The 21,751-nt window shown below is 50.3% G+C and overlaps 1 protein-coding gene across 2 annotated transcripts; it reads right to left on the bottom strand.

Annotated features, from left to right (window-relative positions):
- Window positions 1-9,868: 9,868 nt before the first annotated feature.
- Window positions 9,869-21,064, bottom strand: LOC119960572 (E3 ubiquitin-protein ligase CCNB1IP1-like). Of its 2 annotated transcripts, none has more exons than XM_038788237.1 (3): window positions 20,756-21,064; window positions 17,105-17,435; window positions 9,869-10,387 (listed from the first exon to the last, which is right to left on the bottom strand). In XM_038788237.1, exons 1-3 carry the CDS (start codon window positions 21,050-21,052, stop codon window positions 10,170-10,172), a joined length of 846 nt encoding a protein of 281 aa, XP_038644165.1. In that variant the 5' UTR covers window positions 21,053-21,064; the 3' UTR covers window positions 9,869-10,169. The 2 variants fall into 2 exon arrangements, with proteins under 2 accessions (XP_038644165.1, XP_038644166.1); XM_038788238.1 differs by having other exon boundaries at window positions 9,869-10,384.
- Between the last annotated feature and the right edge of the window lie 687 nt (window positions 21,065-21,751).

Raw genomic sequence — 21,751 nt, 5'->3', positions numbered from 1 at the left:
TGCTAATTGAGTAAACCCCTTCCCACACGCTGAGCAGGTGAATGACATCTCCCCAGTGTGAATGCGTCAATGGTTTCTCAGCAGGGATAGGTAATAGAATCCTTTCCCACAATCCCCACATTTACAAAGTTTCTCTGTGGTGCTGGGTCCAGTATGGCGACGTCGATGGATTTCCAGATGGGATGGCTAATTGAATCCTTTCCCACAGTCCTCACATTTCCACAGTTTCTCCATACAGCCGGAGCCTAGTTAACACAATGTCCATACACAGAACACATTTAATATTTCTCCACACTGACACTGGTGCAATGTTATTTTCAGGTGGAAGTGGTAAAAGCTCTTTCAACAGTCAGTTTAGAACATAGAACAGTACAGCACAGAACAGGCCCTTCGGCCCTCGATGTTGTGCCGAGCCATGATCACCCTACTCAAACCCACGTATCCACCCGATACCCGTAACCCAACAACCCCCTCCCTTAACCTTACTTTTTAGGACACTACGGGCAATTTAGCATGGTCAATCCACCTAACCCGCACATCTTTGGACTGTGGGAGGAAACCGGAGTACCCGGAGGAAACCCACGCACACACGGGGAGGACGTGCAGACTCCACACAGACAGTGACCCAGCCGGGAATCGAACCTGGGACCCTGGAGCTGTGAAGTATTTATGCTAACCACCATGCTACCGTGCGTTTACTGAACCATTCTCACTCTGATGTGTGTGTGCCTCTGTGTTTTTCCAGTCACACGAGTTTGAAAGCTTTTCCCACAGACAGCAAGGCAATAAATGTATTTTTCTAGATTCAGAGGTCCGTGATATTCAGATCCTCATTAACTGAGTGCCTGTGTCAGATCTTGATGTGATGTATTGGTTTGAGTTTCCCATCTGCAAATCCTTCCCAATAAATATCCTGTAAAAGGAGATTACAGGAGTACCCAGTGTCAGTCCAGAATAGAAATTTTGAACAGACAATTCCAGTTTCTCTAGAACATTTTTTCCTTCTCGTTCTCCCAGAACTGTGAATCCCCATCCCACACACTCTCCCTCTTTATTGGGCTGAAATCCAAAAATGTTTTGGCGAATTGTTTCCAGATCCTTTTAACGATCTGGAGATAAATTCACTCATGATTTGTCACAGACATGAATCTGAATCACCCTGACTGAGCAGACACAGTAACAGACGTTAACCTTGTGTCCAGAACTGACTCTGGAGATTTTCTCAGTCACCATCATTGAGACTAACTTTAAATTCCAGATTTTATTAATTGAATGGATTGGAGCTCATGTCCCCAGAACATTTTCCTGTCTCTCTGGATGACTAATGCAGTGACATTGTCACTGGGTCAGTGTCTCCCCCCTGGTCTCTATGAGGTTGTTTGTGGAGCGAAACCGGAAGCGGCGGATAATCACTGACCTCTCACCTGGTAACTCACAATGTCCGGGGAATGATTGACGGCATCTCCGGCCAATAGGGAAAGAGGAGTCGGGACTGGAGGACCGAGCGGGAGTGACTGGTCCTCCAACCAATCCCAGTGAACGAGGGCCGGGCTGGGCTCGGTCGTGTGAGGCATGCGCAGTGATTAATGGCGGCACAGAGTCGGTTCTTTCTCGGTTCAATAATCCGCAGAGGTGGGTATGGCGGAACCGGGGGGAGCTATGGATCAGGCGGGGATTTGGAGAAGCTTTGTAAACATGTTCTATGAAACGCAAACCCATGAAAAATAACCTACCGATATCCGGGATGGGTTCCCGCCCTTTGCACAGAGCAGGGCCGCAGCTTTCCACAGTTCCAAACCCGGGTTAATGTCCGCCATCTTTGTCGGGGGCACTGGGAGCAGGACGCATGCGCAATCGATATCTTTATTGAAGGTAATGGTGGCGACAGCGCATGCGCACCCTCCATCTTTGTTAGGGGCAATATTTTTGAAATTACCCAGTGACAGCGAATAAATTGTTCATTAAACAGCTTCACTTTTCACCTCCAATTTATTATCGATGGCGCTGAACAATGATATCAGGTCAATGACGATCATTTGTGTTTATATTGTGTCTTTAACAGAATAAATCTGTCTATATAAAACTAAAAGAACATAGAAAAGTACGTGATGTGGAGATGCCGGCGTTGGACTGGGGTGAGCACAGTAAGAAGTCTTACACCAGGTTAAAGTCCAACAGGTTTGTTTCAAACACGAGCTTTCGGAGCACTGCTCCTTCCTCAGGTGAAGAAAAGTACAGCACAGGAACAGGCCCTTCGGCCCTCCAAGCCCGTGCCCATCATGCTGCCCGACTAAACTAAAATCTTCTACACTTCCTGGATCTGTATTCCTCTATTCCCATCCTATTCATGTATTTGTCAAAATGCCCCTTAAATGTCACTATCGTCCCTGCTTCCACCACCTCTTCTGGTAGCGGGTTCCAGGCACCCACTACTCTCTGTATAAAAAAAATTTGCCTCGTACATCTGTAAACCTTGCCCCTTAGTAACAAGTCTTACAACACCAGGTTAAAGTCCAACATGTTTGTTTCAAACACTAGCTTTCGGAGCACTACTCCTTCCTCAGGTGAATGAAGAGGTATGCCTTGCCCCTTGCACCTTAAACCTATGCCCCTAGTAATTGACCCCTCTACCCTGGGAAAAATGTCTCTGACTATCTACTCTGTCTATGCCCCTCATAATTTTGCAGACCTCTTATCAAGTCACCCCTCAACCTCCTTAGTTCCAGTGAGAACAAACCAAGTTTATTCAACCTCTCCTCATAGCTAATGCCCTCCATACCAGGCAACATCCTGGTAAATCTCTTCTGCACCCTCTCTAAAGCCTCCACATCCTTCTGGTAGTGTGGCGACCAGAATTGAACACTATACTCCAAGTGTGGCCTAACTAAGATTCTATAGAGCTGCAACATGACTTGCCAATATTCAACTTTGACAAAGAGTCATCAGACTCGAAACATTAGCTCTTTTCTCTCCCTACAGATGCTGCCAGACTTGCTGAGATTTTCCAGCATTTTCCCTTTTGTTTCTTATACTCAATACCTCGGCCAATGAAGTCAACCATGCCGTATGCCTCCTTGACTACCTTCTCCACCTGGGTTGCCCCTTTCAGTGACCTATGGACCTGTACACCTAGATCCCTCTGACTTTCAATACTCTTCAGGGTTCTTCTATTCACTGTATATTCCCTACCTGCATTAGACCAAATCTCCCCTCAACCTTCTTTGCTGGAACCATTCTGGTAAATCTCCTCTGCACCGTCTCCAAGAACCTTCACATTCTTCCTGAAGAGTGGTGGCCAGAGCTTCATAAAGATTCATAGAATAGAATTAGAACCATAGAATTCCTACAGTGCAGAAGGAGCCCATTCGGCCCATCGAGTCTGCACTGATTCTCTGAAAGGGTATCCTGCCTAGGCCCACACTCTACCCTTTCCTTGTAACCCCATAGCCCCTCCTAACCTGCACATCCCTGGACATGAAGGGGCAATTTATCAAGGCCAATCCACTGAACTTGCCCTTCTTTGGACGCAGACATGTTGAGAAAGTGCAAACTCCACACAGTCACCAAGGCCAGAATTGAACCCGGGTCCCTGGCGCTGTGAGGCAGCAGTGCTAATCACTGTGCCACCAGAAGCATAGTTTTGGTTTCAATATTACTGTTTATGAAGCTCAAGATCAAATTTGCTTTGCCAACTACTCTCTTAATATATCTTGTAGATATACAAAATCCCTCTTCGCCTCTTTCTCTCTCCTCCCAAAGAGGCCAGGTGGGTTTTTCTGACAATCAAGCAGTTTTCATGGTCACTTTTTCCCAGAGCCGGCCCCACAAATGACGAGATTCATTCAGCTCAATTTGACAACCTGCCTTTGTGTTTTTGTGGGTTGTCTCTCACTCCCTATTTTCTGTTTTAAATCAGTTTCACAGGGTGTTCGAAGGGGAGGCTTCAAAGTCTGGAAACTCGAACCAAGCATCACATCAGGATCTGACCGAGTCCTCAATTTATCATATCTTGAATATCATCGGATTTTGAACATGGAAGGAAAAAATATTGTTCACAGTGGGGAGAAACCGTACACGTGTTGTGTGTGTGGACGAGGATTCGCTCGATCATCAGGCCTCACAAGCCATAAATGTAGTCACACTGAGGAGAAACCGTGGAAATGTGTGGACTGTGGGAAAGGATTCACTTCCCCATCCCAGCTGGAAATTCATCGACGCAGTCACACTGGGGAGAGACCATTCACCTGCTCCAAGTGTGGGAAGGGATTCACTCAGTCATCCACTCTGTCCACACACCAACGAATTCACACTGGGGAGAGACCATTCACCTGCTCCAAGTGTGGGAAGGGATTTACTCAGTCATCCCACCTGTTGAGACACCAGCGAATTCACACAGGGAAGAGACGATTCACCTGCTCCAAGTGTGGGAAGGGATTCACTCAGTCATCCCACCTGTTGAGACACCAGCGAATTCACACTGGGGAGAGACCGTTCCAATGTCCAGACTGTGGGAAGTGCTTTAAAAGTTCTGGGGAACAGATGCTCCATCAACGTGTTCACACTGACGAGAGACCATTCAGGTGCTCTCACTGTGGGACTGGGTTCAGACACTCATCTCACCTCACTGTACATCAGCGAATTCACGCTGGGACGAGACCGTTCATTTGCTCCAAGTGTGGGAAGAGATTCACCACTTCATTCGTCCTGCAGAAGCACCAGCGAATTCACACTGGGGAGAGGCCATTCACCTGCTCCAAGTGTGGGAAGGGATTCACCCAGTCGTCTAACCTACAGACACACCAGCGAGTTCACACCAGAGAGCGGCCATTCGCCTGCTCGGAGTGTGGGAAGGGATTCACTCAGTCATCCTCCCTGCTGAGACACCAACGAGGCCACAAGTAACGACAGTGATTGGGTTTTGCTGTTACTCACACTCAGGACTGAACCATGTTCATTTGGGTCTCTTTCAGCTGATGACAAACTCCAGCCCATTTACAGGGGCTAATATTCTGGCTAAAAGTCAAATAAATTAGATTGTGCGACATACACAGTGTGTTGAAACTTTCTAATATCTCTGACACAAGTTAGTTCCTTTTGAAGTACTCTCGCTCTCCCCTGTCTCTTCCATCCTCACCTCCAACAAGAAGTGTGAGGAGCTTGTGGAGCTTCTTTGTGACTGAGATTGAGTCAATCCGATCAGCTGCCTCTGCTGCTTCCCTCCCTTCCACGAGCCCACCGGACCAAACTGTCTTTAAATTTTATCCTTTCCCGAGCCCTGAACCCACATCTTTCTCTAGTTTCTCTCCCATCTCCCCTCATGCCCTCTCAGAGCTCATCTTGTCCATGAGACACAGCTCCTGCTCCATCGACCCTATTCCCACTGAGCTACTGATCAGCCAACTACCCTGTGTCCACGGATATTGTCAACATTTCTCACTCTTCAGGTACTGTCCCTCTGTCCTTCAAATCTGCCATCATTGCCCCCTCCTCAATAAAACAAACCCTTGACCCTGCCATCCTTACAAATTACTGCCCCATCTTCAACCTCCCTCTCCTCTCCAAACTCTTTGAACATATTGCCACCTCCCAAATCCTTGCCTATCTTTCCCAGAACTCCCATGTTTGAATCCCTTCAATCAGGTCTCTGCCCTGTCACAGTGAAATACAAGAGACAAACAGAATCTCACCCGGAGAGAAAGAGAGACAATCCGGGAGCTTGGCTCCAACACAAATATGTTCATAAGACCAGAAGACAAGGACAGCAGCACAGTCATTATCGAGAGACAACAATACCTGCTGGAAACAGACAGACAACTAAACAACACCAAGCTATCTAGACCCATATACCCCAGACAGGAAGGAGAATTGGAGACAGACAGACTGGAAGAACTCAGACTCCAGACACATTCGCCAAAAACAGATCAAATATCTGAGGGGACAACAATCCGAATCAAGATAGTTCTACCTGCTCCTTAATATACCAAACACCATAACACATAAAGATTATTATTATTGTCAAAGTAGGCTTTCATTAACTCTACAATGAAGTTACTGTGAAAAGCCCATCGTCGCCACACTCTGGTACATGTTCGGGTACACAGGGAAAATTCAGAATGTCCAATTCACCTAACAAGTACGTCTTTGAGGACTTGTGGGAGGAAACCGGAGCTCCCGGAGGAAACCCACGCAGACACGGGGAGAACGTGCAGAATCCGCACAGACGGTGACCCAAGCGGGATTTGAACTCGGGACCCTAGCGCTGTGAAGCAACAGCGCTAACCACTGTGCTACCATCAAGTAAGTGCTACCAGACAGACCCATTGGATCAGACATTGAGAGAGAAAATCATACAGAATCAGAGAATTTACAGTGCAGAAGGAGGCCATTCGGGTCTGCACCAGCCCTTGGAAAGAGCACCCTACTTAAACCCATGCCTCCACCAATCCCCGTAACCCAGTAACTCCACCTAACTTTTTTTTGGACACTAAAGGCAATTTAGCACGGCCAATCCACCTAACTTGCACATCTTAGGACTGTGGGAGAAAACTGGAGCACCCGGAGGGAACCCACGCAGACACGGGGAGGACGTGCAAACTCCACACAGTCACCCAAGGCCGGAATAGCTGAAACATCAACACACTGCTCCTGGTAGTCGTGGGTACAATGGTTCAATAAATATAATCAGTGGATTAAAAAGGTGTGTGATATAGAATAAAAGCAGAAAATTCTAGATTAACTCAACAGCTCTGGCAGCATCATAGAATCCCTCCAGTGCCGAAGGAGGCTATCCGGCCATCGAGTTTGCACCAACCCTACAAAAGAGCAGCCCCCCATTACCCCTTCCTCCGCCCTCTCCCTGCAACTCCACATCACCTTTGGACACTAAGGGGCAATTTAGCACAGCCAATTCACCAAGATCCCACAAACAGAAATGTGATTGTGACCAGAGAATCTGTTCAGTGATGTTTGTTGAGGGATGAATATTAAGCAGTAAACCAGGGAGATCTCCCCTGCTCTTTGGAAACCTCGGAAGGCGACGGGCCCGGACCGGATCCCTGGTCGTGCACTCAGAGCCTGTCAGCTGGCAGAGGTATTCACATCTTTAACCTGTCCCTACTCCACTCTGAGGCCCCCACCTGCTTCAAGAAGACCACCATCATACCGGTACCAAAGAAGAACCAGGCAACATGCCTCAATGACTACCGTCCGGTGGACCCGACTTCAGTCGTAATGAAGTGTTTCGAGAAGCTGATCATGAAGCGCATCACCTCCATACTCCCAGAACGCCTTGATCCACTGCAATTTGCATACCTTTGCAACCAGTCTACATCAGATGCCATTTCCCTGGCCCGACACTCATCCCGAGAGCATCTCGAAAACAAGGACTCCTACATCAGACTCCTATTTATTGACTACAGCTCCGCCTTCAACACCATAATCCCAGCCAAGCTCATATCAAAGCTCCAAAACCTAGGACTTGGCTCTCCACTCTGCAACTGGATCCTTGACTTTCTGACCATCACCACAATCAGTAAGAATGAACAACAACACCTCCTCCACAATAGTCCTCAATACCTGTGCCCCGCAAGGCTGCGTACTTAGCCCCTACTCTACTCCCTGTACACACGACTGCGTGGCAAAACGTGGTTCCAACTCCATCTACAAGTCTGCTGACGATGCGACCATAGTGGGCCGGATCTCGAATAACGACGAGTCCGAATACAGGAGGGAGATAGAGAACCTAGTGGAGTGGTGCTGCGGCAACAATCTCTCCCTTAATGCCAGCAAAACTAAAGAGCTGGTCATCGACTTCAGGAAGCAAAGTACTGTAGTGGCACACCCCTGTCAGCATCATCGGGGCCGAGGTGGAGATGGTTAGCAGTTTTAAATTCCTAGGAGTGCACATCTCCAAAAATCTGTCCTGGTTCACCCATGTTGACGCTACCACCAAGAAAGCACAACAGCGCCTATACTTCCTCAGGAAACTAAGGAAATTCGGCATGTCCACATTAACCCTTACCAACTTTTACAGATGCACCATAGAAAGCATCCTATCGGGCTGCATCACAGCCTGGTATGGCAACTGCTCGGCCCAGAACCGCAAGAAACTTCAGTGAGTCATGAACACCGCCCAGTCCATCACACGAACCTGCCTCCCATCCATTGACTCCATCTACACCTCCCGCTGCCTGAGGAAAGCGGGCAGCCTAATCAAAGATCCCTCCCACCCGGCTTACTCACTCTTCCAAATTCTTCCATCGGGCAGGAGATACAGAAGTCTGAGAACACGCACGAACACTCAAAAACAGCTTCTTCCCCACTGTCACCAGACTCCTAAACGATCCTCTTATTGACTGACCTCATTAACTCTACACCCTGTATGCTTTACCCGATGCAGGTGCTTGTGTAGTTACATTGTGTACCTTGTGTTGCCCTATTATGTATTTTCTTTTATTCCCTTTTTTTTCCATGTACTGAATGATCTGTTGAGCTGCTCGCAGAAAAATACTTTTCACTGTACCTCGGTACACGTGACAATAAACAAATGCAATCCAATCCAATTTATGTGCTGCTGTATCCTCTGACAATCCTCTTCACTATCTGCAACTCCATCAATTTCAGTGTCGTCTGCAAACTTACTAATCAGACCAGCTACATTTTCATCCAAATCATTTATATACATGACGAACAACAAAGGTCCTAGAACTGATCCCCCTGTGGAACGCCGCTAGTCACAGCCTTCCATTCAGAAAAGCACCCTTCCGCTGCGACCCTGTGTCTTCCGTGCCGGAGACTAATGGGTTGTTGTTGCAGATCGAGCTGAGTGCACGAAGATATTCGAGGGGTTAGAACATAGAACATAGAGAAATACAGCATAGAACAGGCCCTTCGGCCCACAATGTTATGTTGCTTTTTTTGTCCTAGGTTAATCATAGATTATCATAGAATTTTGGACACTAAGGGCAATTTATCACGGCCAATCCACCCAACCTGCACATCTTTGGACTGTGGGAGGAAACGGGAGTTCCCGGAGGAAACCCACGCACACATGTGGAGGATGTGCAGACTCCACACAGACAGTGACCCAAGCCGGAATTGAACCTGGGACCCTGGAGCTGTGAAGCAATTGTGATATCCACAATGCTACCGTGCTGCCCTTAAGAACAAATTAATCTACACTCCATAATTCTATCCTAATCCATGTACCTATCCAATGGCCGCTTGAAGGTCCCGAATGTTTCCGACTCAACTACTTCCACAGGCAGTGCATTCCATGCCCCCACTGCTCTCTGGGTAAAGAACCTACCTCTGACATCCTCCCTATATCTTCCACCATTCACCATAAATTTATGTCCCCTTGTAATAGTTTGTTCCACCCGGGGAAAAAGTCTCTGACTGTCTATCTATTCCCCTGATCATCTTATAAACCTCTATCAAGTTGCCCCTCATCCTTCTCCGTTTGAATGAGAAAAGGCCTAGCACCCTCAACCTTTCCTCGTAAGACCTACTCTCCATTCCAGGCAACATCCTGGTAAGTCTCCTTTGCACCTTTTCCAAAGCTTCCACATCCTTCCTCAAAAGGATTAGGTTGATTGTTGTGCTGAGCTGAGGTGTGCTGCCGTACGAGGCACTCGGGAGCAGATTCAGTAAGTAGTTTCAAAAAGCACATGACGAGAAAACGGCAGGTCCCTGGGGGCGGCCAAAAGGAGGGGCCTGGCATGAATAGGGGTCGCACTTCCTCTGTGGATGAGCTGAACTGCCTCATTCCGAGCTTTCTGATGCTGTGCCTCCTTGGGCGGGTTCTGGAGATGGTTTGAGGGCAGACGGTGTTTGCAGACATGGAGGTAAAATGACGAGAAGACCAGAATTCACTTGGAAGAGAGAAACTTTTATTCATTGAACCCTTAAAAGAACAAAGCAACATGGTGAAAGGCCGTCAGCCTGAGGGATGATTCTCAGCTCTGACAGATTCTTACTGAGGATGGGGGAGACAGGCCAAGGGGAGCTGGCTGCTACCAAAAGGTTATGGCCCGTCAGCAAAAGGCGACTCACCACCCGGCACAAAACGTTTACCGACAGCCACGCTGGTTAGATTCCGTTGCGTCTGAAGTGAGACTGGATGTCCCTCTGGTTCACAACATCCACCGCTCGGCCCCGCGCTCTGCCCATTACATCTTCATCTTGAAGGAGCTGGAGGGCCCTGGATTGGGGCCCTGAGGCTGGTGATGATGTGGAGCCCGGTCTTCACCTGGAGAGAAGCCGAAAAAGCCCCATGGGCCATCGGGCGCCGGCGAGCCAAAGAAGGACGGCCGAAGGCGGAAGTCACCCTCGGAGGACTCCTCCCTCAGGGGATTCTCCATCGGAACGAACTGGGAGGTCCTGCCTGCTGGTGAGAAACAAACGTGTGACCAGCATTTTCATTAATGCCGCACGGAGGCTAATCCCTCTATCCGCACCCAATCTCACCCCTCTGTGCGTGGAGTCTAAACCAGTCCCCACACCCAGTCTAATCCCCCCTCCACACCCAGGCTAATCCCCTCTCCACACCCAGTCTACTCCCCTCTCCACACCGTCTAATGCCCTCTCCACACCCAGTCTAATCCCCTCTCCACACCCAGTCTAATCCACTCTCCACACCGTCTAATGCCCTCTCCACACCCAGTCTAATCCCCTCTCCACACCCAGTCTAATCCCCTCTCCACACCCAGTCTAATCCCCTCTCCACACCCAGTCTAATCCCCTCTCCACACCCAGTCTAATCCCCTCTCCACACCCAGTCTAATCCCCTCTCCACACCCAGTCTAATCCCCTCTCCACACCCAGGCTAATCCCCTCTCCACACCCAGTCTAATCCCCTCTCCACACCCAGTCTAATCCCCTCTCCACACCCAGTCTAATCCCCTCTCCACACCCAGTCTAATCCCCTCTCCACACCCAGTCTAATCCCCTCTCCACACCCAGTCTAATCCCCTCTCCACACCCAGTCTAATCCCCTCTCCACACCCAGTCTAATCCCCTCTCCACACCCAGTCTAATCCCCTCTCCACACCCAGTCTAATCCCCTCTCCACACCCAGTCTAATCCCCTCTCCACACCCAGTCTATTCCCCTCTCCCCACCCAGTCTAATCCCCTCTCCACACCCAGTCTAATCCCCTCTCCCCACCCAGTCTAATCCCCTCCACACCCAGTCTAATCCCCTCCACACCCAGTCTATTCCCCTCTCCACACCCAGTCTATTCCCCTCTCCACACCCAGTCTAATCCCCTCTCCGCACCCAGTCTATTCCCCTCTCCACACCCAGTCTAATCCCCTCTCCACACCCAGTCTAATCCCCTCTCCACACCCAGTCTAATCCCCTCTCCACACCCAGTCTAATCCCCTCTCCACACCCAGTCTAATCCCATCTACACACCCAGTCTAATCCCATCTACACACCCAGTCTAATCCCCTCTCCACACCCAGGCTAATCCCATCTACACACCCAGTCTAATCCTCTCTCCACGCCCAGGCTAATCCCCTCTCCACACCCAGTCTAATCCGCTCTCCACACCCAGTCAATTCCCCTCCACACCCAGTCTAATCCCCTCTCCACACCCAGTCTAATCCCCTCTCCACACCCAGTCTAATCCCATCTACACACCCAGTCTAATCCTCTCTCCACGCCCAGGCTAATCCCCTCTCCACACCCAGGCTAAGACCCCCTCCACACCCAGGCTAATCCCCTCTCCACACCCAGTCTGATCCCCTCTCCACAGCCAGTCTAGTCCGTATCCCACTCCCCCCCGCACCGTTACGTGAATTGGCCATGTTAAATTGGCGCTTAGTGACCAAGATGTGCAGGATAGGTAGATTGGCCGTGCTAAATTGCCCCTTCCGTGTCCAAAGATGTCCAGGTTAGATGGATTGGCCGTGCTAAATTGCCCCTTAGTATCCAAAGATGTCCAGGTTAGGGGGATTGACCGCGCTGAATTGCGCTTTCTGGTTAGGGGGATTGGCCATGCTAAATTGTCCCTTAGTGTCCAAAGATGTGCAGTTTAGGGGGATTGGCGAGGCTAAATTGTCCCTTAGTGTCCAAAGATGTGCAGGTTAGGTGGATTGACCATGCTAAATTGTCCCTGAGTGTCCAAAGATGTGCAGGTTAGGTGGATTGGCCGTGCTAAATTGTCCCTTCTGGTCCAAAGATGTGCAGGTTAGGGGGATTGGCCAGGCTAAATTGTCCCTTAATGTCCAAAGATGTGCAGGTTAGGTGGATTGGCCGTGCTAAATTGTTGCTTAGTGACCAAAGATGTGCAGGTTAGGTGGATCGGCCACGCTAAATTGTCTCTTAGTGTCCAAAGATGTGCAGGTTAGGTGGATTGGCCATGCTAAATTGTCCCTTTGTGTCCAAAGATGTGCAGGATAGGTGAATTGGCCCTGCTAAATTGCCTCTTAGTCTCCAAAGATGTGTAGGTCAGGTAGATTGACCGTGCTAAATTGTCCCTCAGTGTCAAAGAGGTGCAGGTTAGGTAGATTGGCCGTGCGATATTGTCCCTTAGTCTCCAAAGATGTGTAGGTTAGGTAGATTGGCCATGATAAATTGTCCCTTTGTGTCCAAAGATGTGCAGGATAGGTGAATTGGCCCTGCTAAATTGCCTCTTAGTCTCCAAAGATGTGTAGGTTAGGTAGATTGGCCGTGCTAAATTGTCCCTCGGTGTCAAAGAGGTGCAGGTTAGGTAGATTGGCCGTGCGATATTGTCCCTTAGTCTCCAAAGATGTGTAGGTTAGGTAGATTGGCCGTGCTAAATTGTCCCTCAGTGTCAAAGAGGTGCAGGTTAGGTAGATTGGCCGTGCTAAATCATCCTTTAGTGTCCAAAGATGTGCACGTTAGGTGGATTGGCCGTGCTAAATTGTCCCTTAGTGTCAAAGCTGTGCAGGTTAGGTGGATTGGCCATGTTAAATTGTCCCTTAGTGTCCAAAGATGTGCAGGTTAGGTGGATTGGCCATGCTAAATTGCCCCTTAGTCTCCAAAGGTGTGTAGGTTAGGTGGATTGGCCGTGCTAAATTGTCCCTTAGTCTCCAAAGGTGTGTAGGTTAGGTGGATTGGCCGTGCTAAATTGTCCCTTAGTCTCCAAAGGTGTGTAGGTTAGGTGGATTGGCCATGCGAAATTGTCCCTTAGTGTCCAAAGATGCGCAGGATAAGTGGATTGGCCGTTCTAAATTGTCCCTTAGTGGCTAAAGATGTACAGGGTTGGGTGGATTGGCCGTGTTAAATTGTCCATTAGTGTCCAAAGATGTACAGGTTAGGGGGATTGGCCGTGCTAAATTGTCACTTCTTAGTGTTCAAAGATGTGCAGTTTGGGTGGATTGGCGCTGCTAAATTGTCCCTTAGTGTCCAAAGATGTGCAGGTTAGGTGGATTGACCATGCTAAATTGTCCCTGAGTGTCTAAAGATGTGCAGGTTAGGTGGATTGGCCGTGCTAAATTGTCCCTTCGTGTCCAAAGATGTGCAGGTTAGGGGGATTGGCCAGGCTAAATTGTCCCTTAATGTCCAAAGATGTGCAGGTTAGGTGGATTGGCCGTGCTAAATTGTTGCTTAGTGACCAAAGATGTGCAGGTTAGGTGGATCGGCCACGCTAAATTGTCTCTTAGTGTCCAAAGATGTGCAGGTTAGGTGGATTGGCCATGCTAAATTGTCCCTTTGTGTCCAAAGATGTGCAGGATAGGTGAATTGGCCCTGCTAAATTGCCTCTTAGTCTCCAAAGATGTGTAGGTCAGGTAGATTGACCATGCTAAATTGTCCCTCAGTGTCAAAGAGGTGCAGGTTAGGTAGACTGGCCGTGCGATATTGTCCCTTAGTCTCCAAAGATGTGTAGGTTAGGTAGATTGGCCATGATAAATTGTCCCTTTGTGTCCAAAGATGTGCAGGTTAGGTGGATTGGCCATGCTAAATTGTCCTTTTGTGTCCAAAGATGTGCAGGATAGGTGAATTGGCCCTGCTAAATTGCCTCTTAGTCTCCAAAGATGTGTAGGTTAGGTAGATTGGCCGTGCTAAATTGTCCCTCGGTGTCAAAGAGGTGCAGGTTAGATAGATTGGCCGTGCGATATTGTCCCTTAGTCTCCAAAGATGTGTAGGTTAGGTAGATTGGCCGTGCTAAATTGTCCCTCAGTGTCAAAGAGGTGCAGGTTAGGTAGATTGGCCGTGCTAAATCATCCTTTAGTGTCCAAAGATGTGCACGTTAGGTGGATTGGCCGTGCTAAATTGTCCCTTAGTGTCAAAGCTGTGCAGGTTAGGTTGATTGGCCATGTTAAATTGTCCCTTAGTGTCCAAAGATGTGCAGGTTAGGTGGATTGGCCATGCTAAATTGCCCCTTAGTCTCCAAAGGTGTGTAGGTTAGGTGGATTGGCCGTGCTAAATTGCCCCTTAGTCTCCACAGCTGTGCAGGTTAGGTGGATTGGCCGTGTTAAATTGTCCCTTAGTGTCCAAAGATGTGCAGGTTAGGTGGATTGGCCGTGCTAAATTGCCCCTTAGTCTCCAAAGATGTGCAGGTTAGGTGGATTGGAAGGCTAAATTGTCCCTTAGTGACCAAAGATATGCAGGTTAGGGGGATTGACCGTGTGAAATTGTCCCTTAGTATTCAAAGATGTGTAGGTTAAGTGGATTGGCCATGTGAAATTGTCCCTTAGTCTCCAAAGATATGCAGGATAGGTGGATTGGCCGTGCAAAGTTGTCCCTTAGTGTTCAAAGATGAGTAGGTTGGGTGGAGTGGCCGTGTTAAATTGTCCTTCAGTGTTCAAAGATGTACAGGTTAGGTGGATTGGCCGTGCTAAATTGTCCCTTAGTGTTCAAAGATGTGTAGGTTAAGTGGATTGGCCATGTGAAATTGTCCCTTAGTCTCCAAAAATGTGCAGGATAGGTGGATTGGATTGGCCGTGCTAAATTGTCCCTTAGTGTTCAAAGATGTGTAGGTTGAGTAGATTCGCCATTTTAAATTGTCCCTTAGTGTCCAAAGATGTACAGGTTAGGTGGATTGGCCATGCTAAATTGTCCCTTTGTGTCCAAAGATGTCCAGATTAGGGGGATTGGCCGTGCTAAATTGTCCCTTAGTGTCCAAAGATGTGCAGGTTAGGTGGCTTGGCCATGCTAAATTGTCCCTTTGTGTCCAAAGATGTGCAGGTTAGGTGGATTGGCCGTGCTAAATTGCCCCTTAGTCTCCAAAGGTGTGTAGGTTAGGTGGATTGGCCGTGCTAAATTGTCCCTTAGTCTCCAAAGGTGTGTAGGTTAGGTGGATTGGCCGTGCTAAATTGTCCCTTAGTCTCCAAAGGTGTGTAGGTTAGGTGGATTGGCCGTGCTAAATTGTCCCTTAGTCTCCAAAGGTGTGTAGGTTAGGTGGATTGGCCATGCGAAATTGTCTCTTAGTGTCCAAAGATGCGCAGGATAAGTGGATTGGCCGTTCTAAATTGTCCCTTAGTGGCTAAAGATGTACAGGGTTGGGTGGATTGGCCGTGTTAAATTGTCCATTAGTGTCCAAAGATGTACAGGTTAGGGGGATTGGCCGTGCTAAATTGTCACTTCTTAGTGTTCAAAGATGTGCAGTTTGGGTGGATTGACGCTGCTAAATTGTCCCTTAGTGTCCAACAATGTGCAGTTTAGGTGGACAGGCCATGCTAAATTGTCCCTTAGTGTCTAACGATGTGCAGGTTAAGTGGATTGGCCGGGCTAAATTGTCCCTTCGTGTCCAAAGATGTGCAGGTTAGGTGGAATGGCCGTGCTATATTGCCCCTTTGTGTCCAAAGATGTGCAGGTTAAGTGGATTGGCCGGGCTAAATTGTCCCTTCGTGTCCAAAGATGTGCAGGTTAGGTGGATTGGAAGGCTAAATTGTCCCTTAGTGACCAAAGATATGCAGGTTAGGGGGATTGACCGTGTGAAATTGCCCCTTAGTATTCAAAGATGTGTAGGTTAAGTGGATTGGCCATGTGAAATTGTCCCTTAGTCTCCAAAGATATGCAGGATAGGTGGATTGGCCGTGCAAAGTTGTCCCTTAGTGTTCAAAGATGAGTAGGTTGGGTGGATTGGCCGTGTTAAATTGTCCCTCAGTGTTCAAAGACGTACAGGTTAGGTGGATTGGCCGTGCTAAATTGTCCCTTAGTGTTCAAAGATGTGTAGGTTAAGTGGATTGGCCATGTGAAATTGTCCCTTAGTCTCCAAAGATGTGCAGGATAGGTGGATTGGATTGGCCGTGCTAAATTGTCCCTTAGTGTTCAAAGATGTGTAGGTTGAGTAGATTCGCCATTTTAAATTGTCCCTTAGTGTCCAAAGATGTACAGGTTAGGTGGATTGGCCATGCTAAATTGTCCCTTTGTGTCCAAAGATGTCCAGATTAGGGGGATTGGCCGTGCTAAATTGTCCCTTAGTGTCCAAAGATGTGCAGGTTAGGTGGCTTGGCCATGCTAAATTGTCCCTTTGTGTCCAAAGATGTGCAGGTTAGGTGGAATGACGTGCTAAATTGTCCCTTAGTGTCCAAAGATGTGCAGGTTAGGTGGATTGGCCATGCTAAATTGTCCCTTTGTGTCCAAAAATGTGCAGGTTAGGTGGAATGGCGTGCTAAATTGTCCCTTAGTGTCCAAAGATGTGCAGGTTAGGTGGATTGGCCATGCTAAATTGTCTCTTAGTGTCCAAAGATGTGCAGGTTAGGTGGATTAGCCGTGCTAAATTGCCTCTTAGTGTTCAGAGGTATACAGGTTTGGTGGATTGGCCATGCTAAATTGTCTCTTAGTGTCCAATGATGTGCAGGTTAGGTGGGGTTACGGGGATAGGGTTGGGGTGTGGACTTGGGTAAGATGCTTTTTTCGAGGGTCGTTGCAGACTCAATGGGCCGAACGGCCTCCCACAGCACTGTTGCGGTTCTACGGTTCTCAGGTAATGGGGAGGAACACTGACATCTCCAGTGGGCGAAAGCAGAGATGATAGAAAAAAGTCTTCTCCAGGACATGGACGTGACGGCCGGTGGGATTTCGGGCTGGAACTCGAAAGCACTCGAGGTCACGTTGACTAAATGGCGCGGGCAACTGAACGCGGGTTGCCAAGGAGGGTTTTCCGTGGGACGTGACTGCGGCGCTCGTACCTAAAGGCATGCCGTACAGGGCTCCGGCGGGGCCCACTGCCGCCGGGGCATCGCCCCCGCCCACCATGGCCATGCTGCGCAGGCGCAGGCTGTCGTAGAAGCCTTGCAGCTTCTGGTACTGCCGGTTCCTGTCCATCAGCTTCTCCGACACCTCGCTGTACTTCTTCTTGTACTCCTCCAGCATCTTCTTGAGCGAGGACACCTCGCTGCGGCTGTTGCTCACCTCCATGTCCTTGCCTTGCAGCTGCTGAGTGTAGAGTTTGTCCATCTGCTTCAGCCGGCCCTCCGCTTTGCTGTAGGCGGACTCCTGGTACATCCGCTCCTGGTGGATCTGAAAGAACCGCAGGTTAAAATTCGCCCCAGCCAAACGGAGACTGGATTCCATGGAATCGTTGGGGGGAGAGTGGAAGCAGCTCTAACTGACCCGTCTGGACTGAAATCATCGAATTAGACCGGACTGCCACCACCAAACAGGCCATTCAGCCCAACTCCTGCTACCCCCTTCTCCATCTCACCCCAACACCACATTCTTCTCTTCCTCACTCTCTCGTGTTTATCCACCTTCCCCAAACCAGTCCCCTCAAACCATTCCCCAAGAATCGGGACAACTAAATAACTTCTTGTTGAAGTCGTCCATGGGCCTAATGGCCTCCTTCTGCACTGTCTGTTCTGTGTGTGGTCTATATGTGGGAGGGTGGGGTGAGCGATCCCTGAACATAGAACATACAGTGCAGAAGGAGTCGGCACTGACCCACTTAAGCCCTCACATCCACCCTATCCCCGTAACCTAATAACCCCCTTCCCCCTAACCTTTTTTGGATACTGAGGGACAATTTAGCAAGTCCAATCCACCTAACCTGCACGTCTTTGGACTGTGTGAGGAAACCGTAGCACCTGGAGGAAACCCACGCAGACACGGGGGAGAACGTGCAGACTCCGCACAGACAGCGTCCCAGCGGGGAATCGAACCCGGAACCCTGGCGCGGTGAAGCCACAGTGTTGCGTTCAGGTCTGGTCACCCTATGACAGGAAGGATATTGTTAGACGAGAAAGAGTGTGGAAGAGATTTACGAGGATGCGACCAGGACTTGATGGTCTGAGTGATAAGGAGAGGGTGGATGGGCTGGGACTTTTTTCCTGGAGCGTAGGAGGCTTCGGGGCGATCTTATAGAGGTCTATAAAATAACGAGGAGCATCGATCGATAAGGTAGATAGTTGACACCTTTGCAATGAGGAAATAATACAAATGGTTGTAGATAGGTTAGGTGATTGGGCCAATGTGGTAGACGGAGTTTCACGTGGATGAGTATGAGGTTATCCATTTTGGACAGAAAGATGGAAAGGCAATTTATTATCAATGCAGAGACACTTCAAAGTGTTTCGTTGGAGAGGGATCTGGGTGTACTCGTGCATCAATCGCAGGAAATTAGCACGTCGGTACAGCAGGGAATATGGAAGGCAAGTGGGATTCTAGCCTTTGTAATGTCATGTGAGAGTACCTTTAAGAAATGGGTGTTGATTAATGGGTGTGTATACAAATATCTGTAGTGAGAGTACCTTTAAGAAATGGGTGTTTATAAATGGGTGTATATATAAATATCTGTAGTGACTACCTTTAAAAAATGGGTGTTTTAAGGGCAGCACGGTGGCCTAGTGGTTAGCACAACCGCTTCACGGCACTGAGGTCCCAGGTTCGATCCTGGCTCTGGGTCACTGTCCGTGTGGAGTTTGCACGTTCTCCCCGTGTCTGCGTGGGTTTCGCCCCCACAACCCAAAAATGTGCAGAGTAGGTGGATTGGCCACGCTAAATTGCCCCTTAATAGAAAAAATAATTGGGTAATCTAAATTTAAAAAAAAAAATGGGTGTTTATAAATGGGTGTGTTTATAAATATCTGTAGTGAGAGTACCTTTAAGAAATGGGTTTTTACTACTGCAGTGATGTCAGAGAGTGGGTGGAGCTGGGCTGTCTGTCAGCTTTTTACTTTCATTTTAGGTTGTTTGCTGCAGGGTGTGTTGTAGTTTCCCTTTCAGAGCTAGATAGCTGCAGTCGCAGACAGAAGGGGTATGAATCTCTCTCTGTAATCTAAAGGCTGTAAATCAATCCTGGTGATTTAAAACTAATAACAGTAGTGACTTTAACCTGGTGTGCTTCTGGTAAAAGGTGTTTTAAGTCTTATGGATGTTAAATGGAAAGCTTAAAGGATTATTTAGTGTTGTATTCTTTGGGGGTTGTATTTGAATTAATGGTTGCTAAGATGTTCACTGTATGTTTTAAAAAGGTGAGTTCATAGAATAAACATTGTTTTGCTTTAAAAAATACTTTTCCATTTCTGCTGTACCTCACCTGTGGAGTGGGCTGTGTGCTCCTCATACCACAATCTAGTAAAAGTTGTGGGTCAGGTGAACTCCATGATACACTTTGGGGTTCTCTAAACCCTGGCCCATAACAATAGCTTGAGGGATAGAGTATAAAAGTCGGGGGTTGTTGCTACAACTGTACAGGGCATTGGGGAGACCGCATCTGGAGTACAGTTTTGATCCCCTTATTTGAGGAGGGATGTAGTTGTGTGAGAGGCAGTACAGAGGAGGTTCACTAGATTGATTGCAGAGATGAAGGGTTTATCTTATGAGCAGTTTAGGCTGAGACTGTCTCAAGTTCAGAAGAAGCAGAGGAGATCTAATTGACATGTGTAAGATGATAAAAGGTTTTGACAAAGTAGACGTGGACTAGATTCCTCCTCTGGGTTGTCGTTTATTCTCCTACACCGGAGAGAGTATGAACCTCGGCCTGTCGTGAATCTGCCCTATATCCGTTCCTCACCCCACCTCCCCCACCAACAATACCACAACTCAGGGAGGGGGTGCCCATGACCGAGGCCAGTGCTTTAGGTGGCACAGGGGCAAAACCGTGTGCCGCTGTCTACCGTTGATCCATCCCCTTTGTCATCCAGTTCCCCCCTGCGGTAACACAAACAGAATCGAATTGCGCTCTCCCCGTTATTGGGTGATCGGGGGCGGGAGCGGAGGGGCTTGGGGAGGAAGGGGTTCAGTAGCCTGGGAGGGGGGCACGAGGGGAGTTGTTGGGTGGGGCGGGAGGTATTGACTCCCAAGGACGGGGAGACGTCAGCACCCTGCGACGGGCAGACGGGGGAGGGGTCCCTGGGGTGTTGGGTGTGGTGCACCCTGGGGTGCTGGGTGGGAGGGGCACCCCGGGGTGCTGATGGGGTGGGGCACCCCGGGGTGCTGACCTGTTAGCCCCAGAAGGCCAGTGCCCGGTTGGCGATCTCCAGCACGGTGTGTGGCCGGAGGCCGGACAGCACCCCGGGGTGCTGGATGGGGGGCACCCCGGGGTGCTGGGTGGGTGGGTGGGGCACCCCGGGGTGCTGACCTGGTAGCCCCAGAAGGCCAGTGCCCGGCCAGCGATCTCCAGCATGGTGTGTGGCCGGAGGAAGGACAGCACCCCGGGTGCTGGGTGTGGCCACTCCGGGGTGCTGACCTGGTAGCCCCAGAAGGCCAGTGCCCGGCCGGCGATCTCCAGCACGGTGTGTGGCCAGAGGCCGGACAGCACCCCGGGGTGCTGGATGGGTGCTGGGCACCCCAGGGTACTGGGTGGGGTACCCCGGGGTGCTGGGTGGGTGCTGGGTGCTGACCTGGTAGCCCCAGAAGGCCAGTGCCCGGCCGGCGATCTCCAGCACGGTGTGTGGCCGGAGGCCGGACAGCACCATGCCTTTGTAGTCCTCGGGCGGGTTGAGGTCGGTTCGGACAATGTCCCGTTTGCCGGACAGGGCGGTGCCACAGGCCGGGCACAGGGCCGGGGAGCGGCTGAACTGCCCGCTGCCGTGCTGGTCACAGAACACGTGCGAACAGGCGGTGACCCAGGCGAAGCCGGACAGGCGGGAGCGGCAGCCGGGCAGGTTACAGAGGAGGGAGTCCTCACACAGCGCCATGGCGGGAACCAGGCCCCGCCCCCGGCCCTGCGCACAGAGCCCAGCCCCGCCCCCCGGCAGCCGGGCAGGTCACAGAGGAGAGAGTCCTCACACAGCACCATGGCGCGAACCAGGCCCCGCCCCCGTCTCCTGGGTCTGGCCCCGCAACCGGACCCCCGCACTGAGCCCAGCCCCGCCCCCCGGCAGCCGGGCAGGTTACAGAGGAGAGTCCTCACACAGCGCCATGGCGGGAAACAGACCCCGCCCCCGGCCGCCTCCTGGGGCTGGCCCCGCCCCCGGCCCTGCGCACTGAGCCCAGCCCCGCCCCCCGGCAGCCGGGCAGGTTACTGAGGAGCGAGTCCTCACACAGCGCCATGGCGGGAACCAGGCCCCGCCCCCTGCCCTGCACACTGAGCCCAGCCCCGCCCCCCGGCAGCCGGGCAGGTCACAGAGGAGCGAGTCCTCACACAGCGCCATGGCGGGAACCAGGCCCCGCCCACTGAGCCCGCCCCGCCCCCAGGCAACCGGGCAGGTCACAGAGGAGGGAGTCCTCACACAGCGCCATGGCGGGAACCAGACCCCGCCACAGCGCCACCGCAGCCCCACCCCGCTCGCTGTGACTGGCCCCACCCACTGAGCCCGGCCCCGCCCCCAGTCCCGCCCCCCGGCAGCGGGGCAGGCTGAAGAGAAGGGAGTCCTCTCACAGCGCCATAGCGTGTG

The sequence above is a fragment of the Scyliorhinus canicula genome, unplaced genomic scaffold (assembly GCF_902713615.1).
Source record: "Scyliorhinus canicula unplaced genomic scaffold, sScyCan1.1, whole genome shotgun sequence".
Taxonomy (NCBI): Eukaryota; Metazoa; Chordata; class Chondrichthyes; order Carcharhiniformes; family Scyliorhinidae; genus Scyliorhinus; species Scyliorhinus canicula.
The sequence above is the reverse complement of the archived record's forward strand: the minus strand, read 5'-3'. Positions and strand labels throughout refer to the sequence as shown.

Bases quoted from the DNA above. Each gene is read 5' to 3' on its own strand.
- LOC119960572 (XM_038788237.1), bottom strand. From the start codon at position 21,052: ATGGCGCTGTGTGAGGACTCCCTCCTCTGTAACCTGCCCGGCTGCCGC. The intron at 17,436-20,755 runs GTCAGCACCCAG...CGGTTCTTTCAG, and splicing joins TGGCCTTCTGGGGCTACCAG to ATCCACCAGGAGCGGATGTA. The intron at 10,388-17,104 runs GTACGAGCGCCG...GTTTCTCACCAG, and splicing joins CCTGTACGGCATGCCTTTAG to CAGGCAGGACCTCCCAGTTC.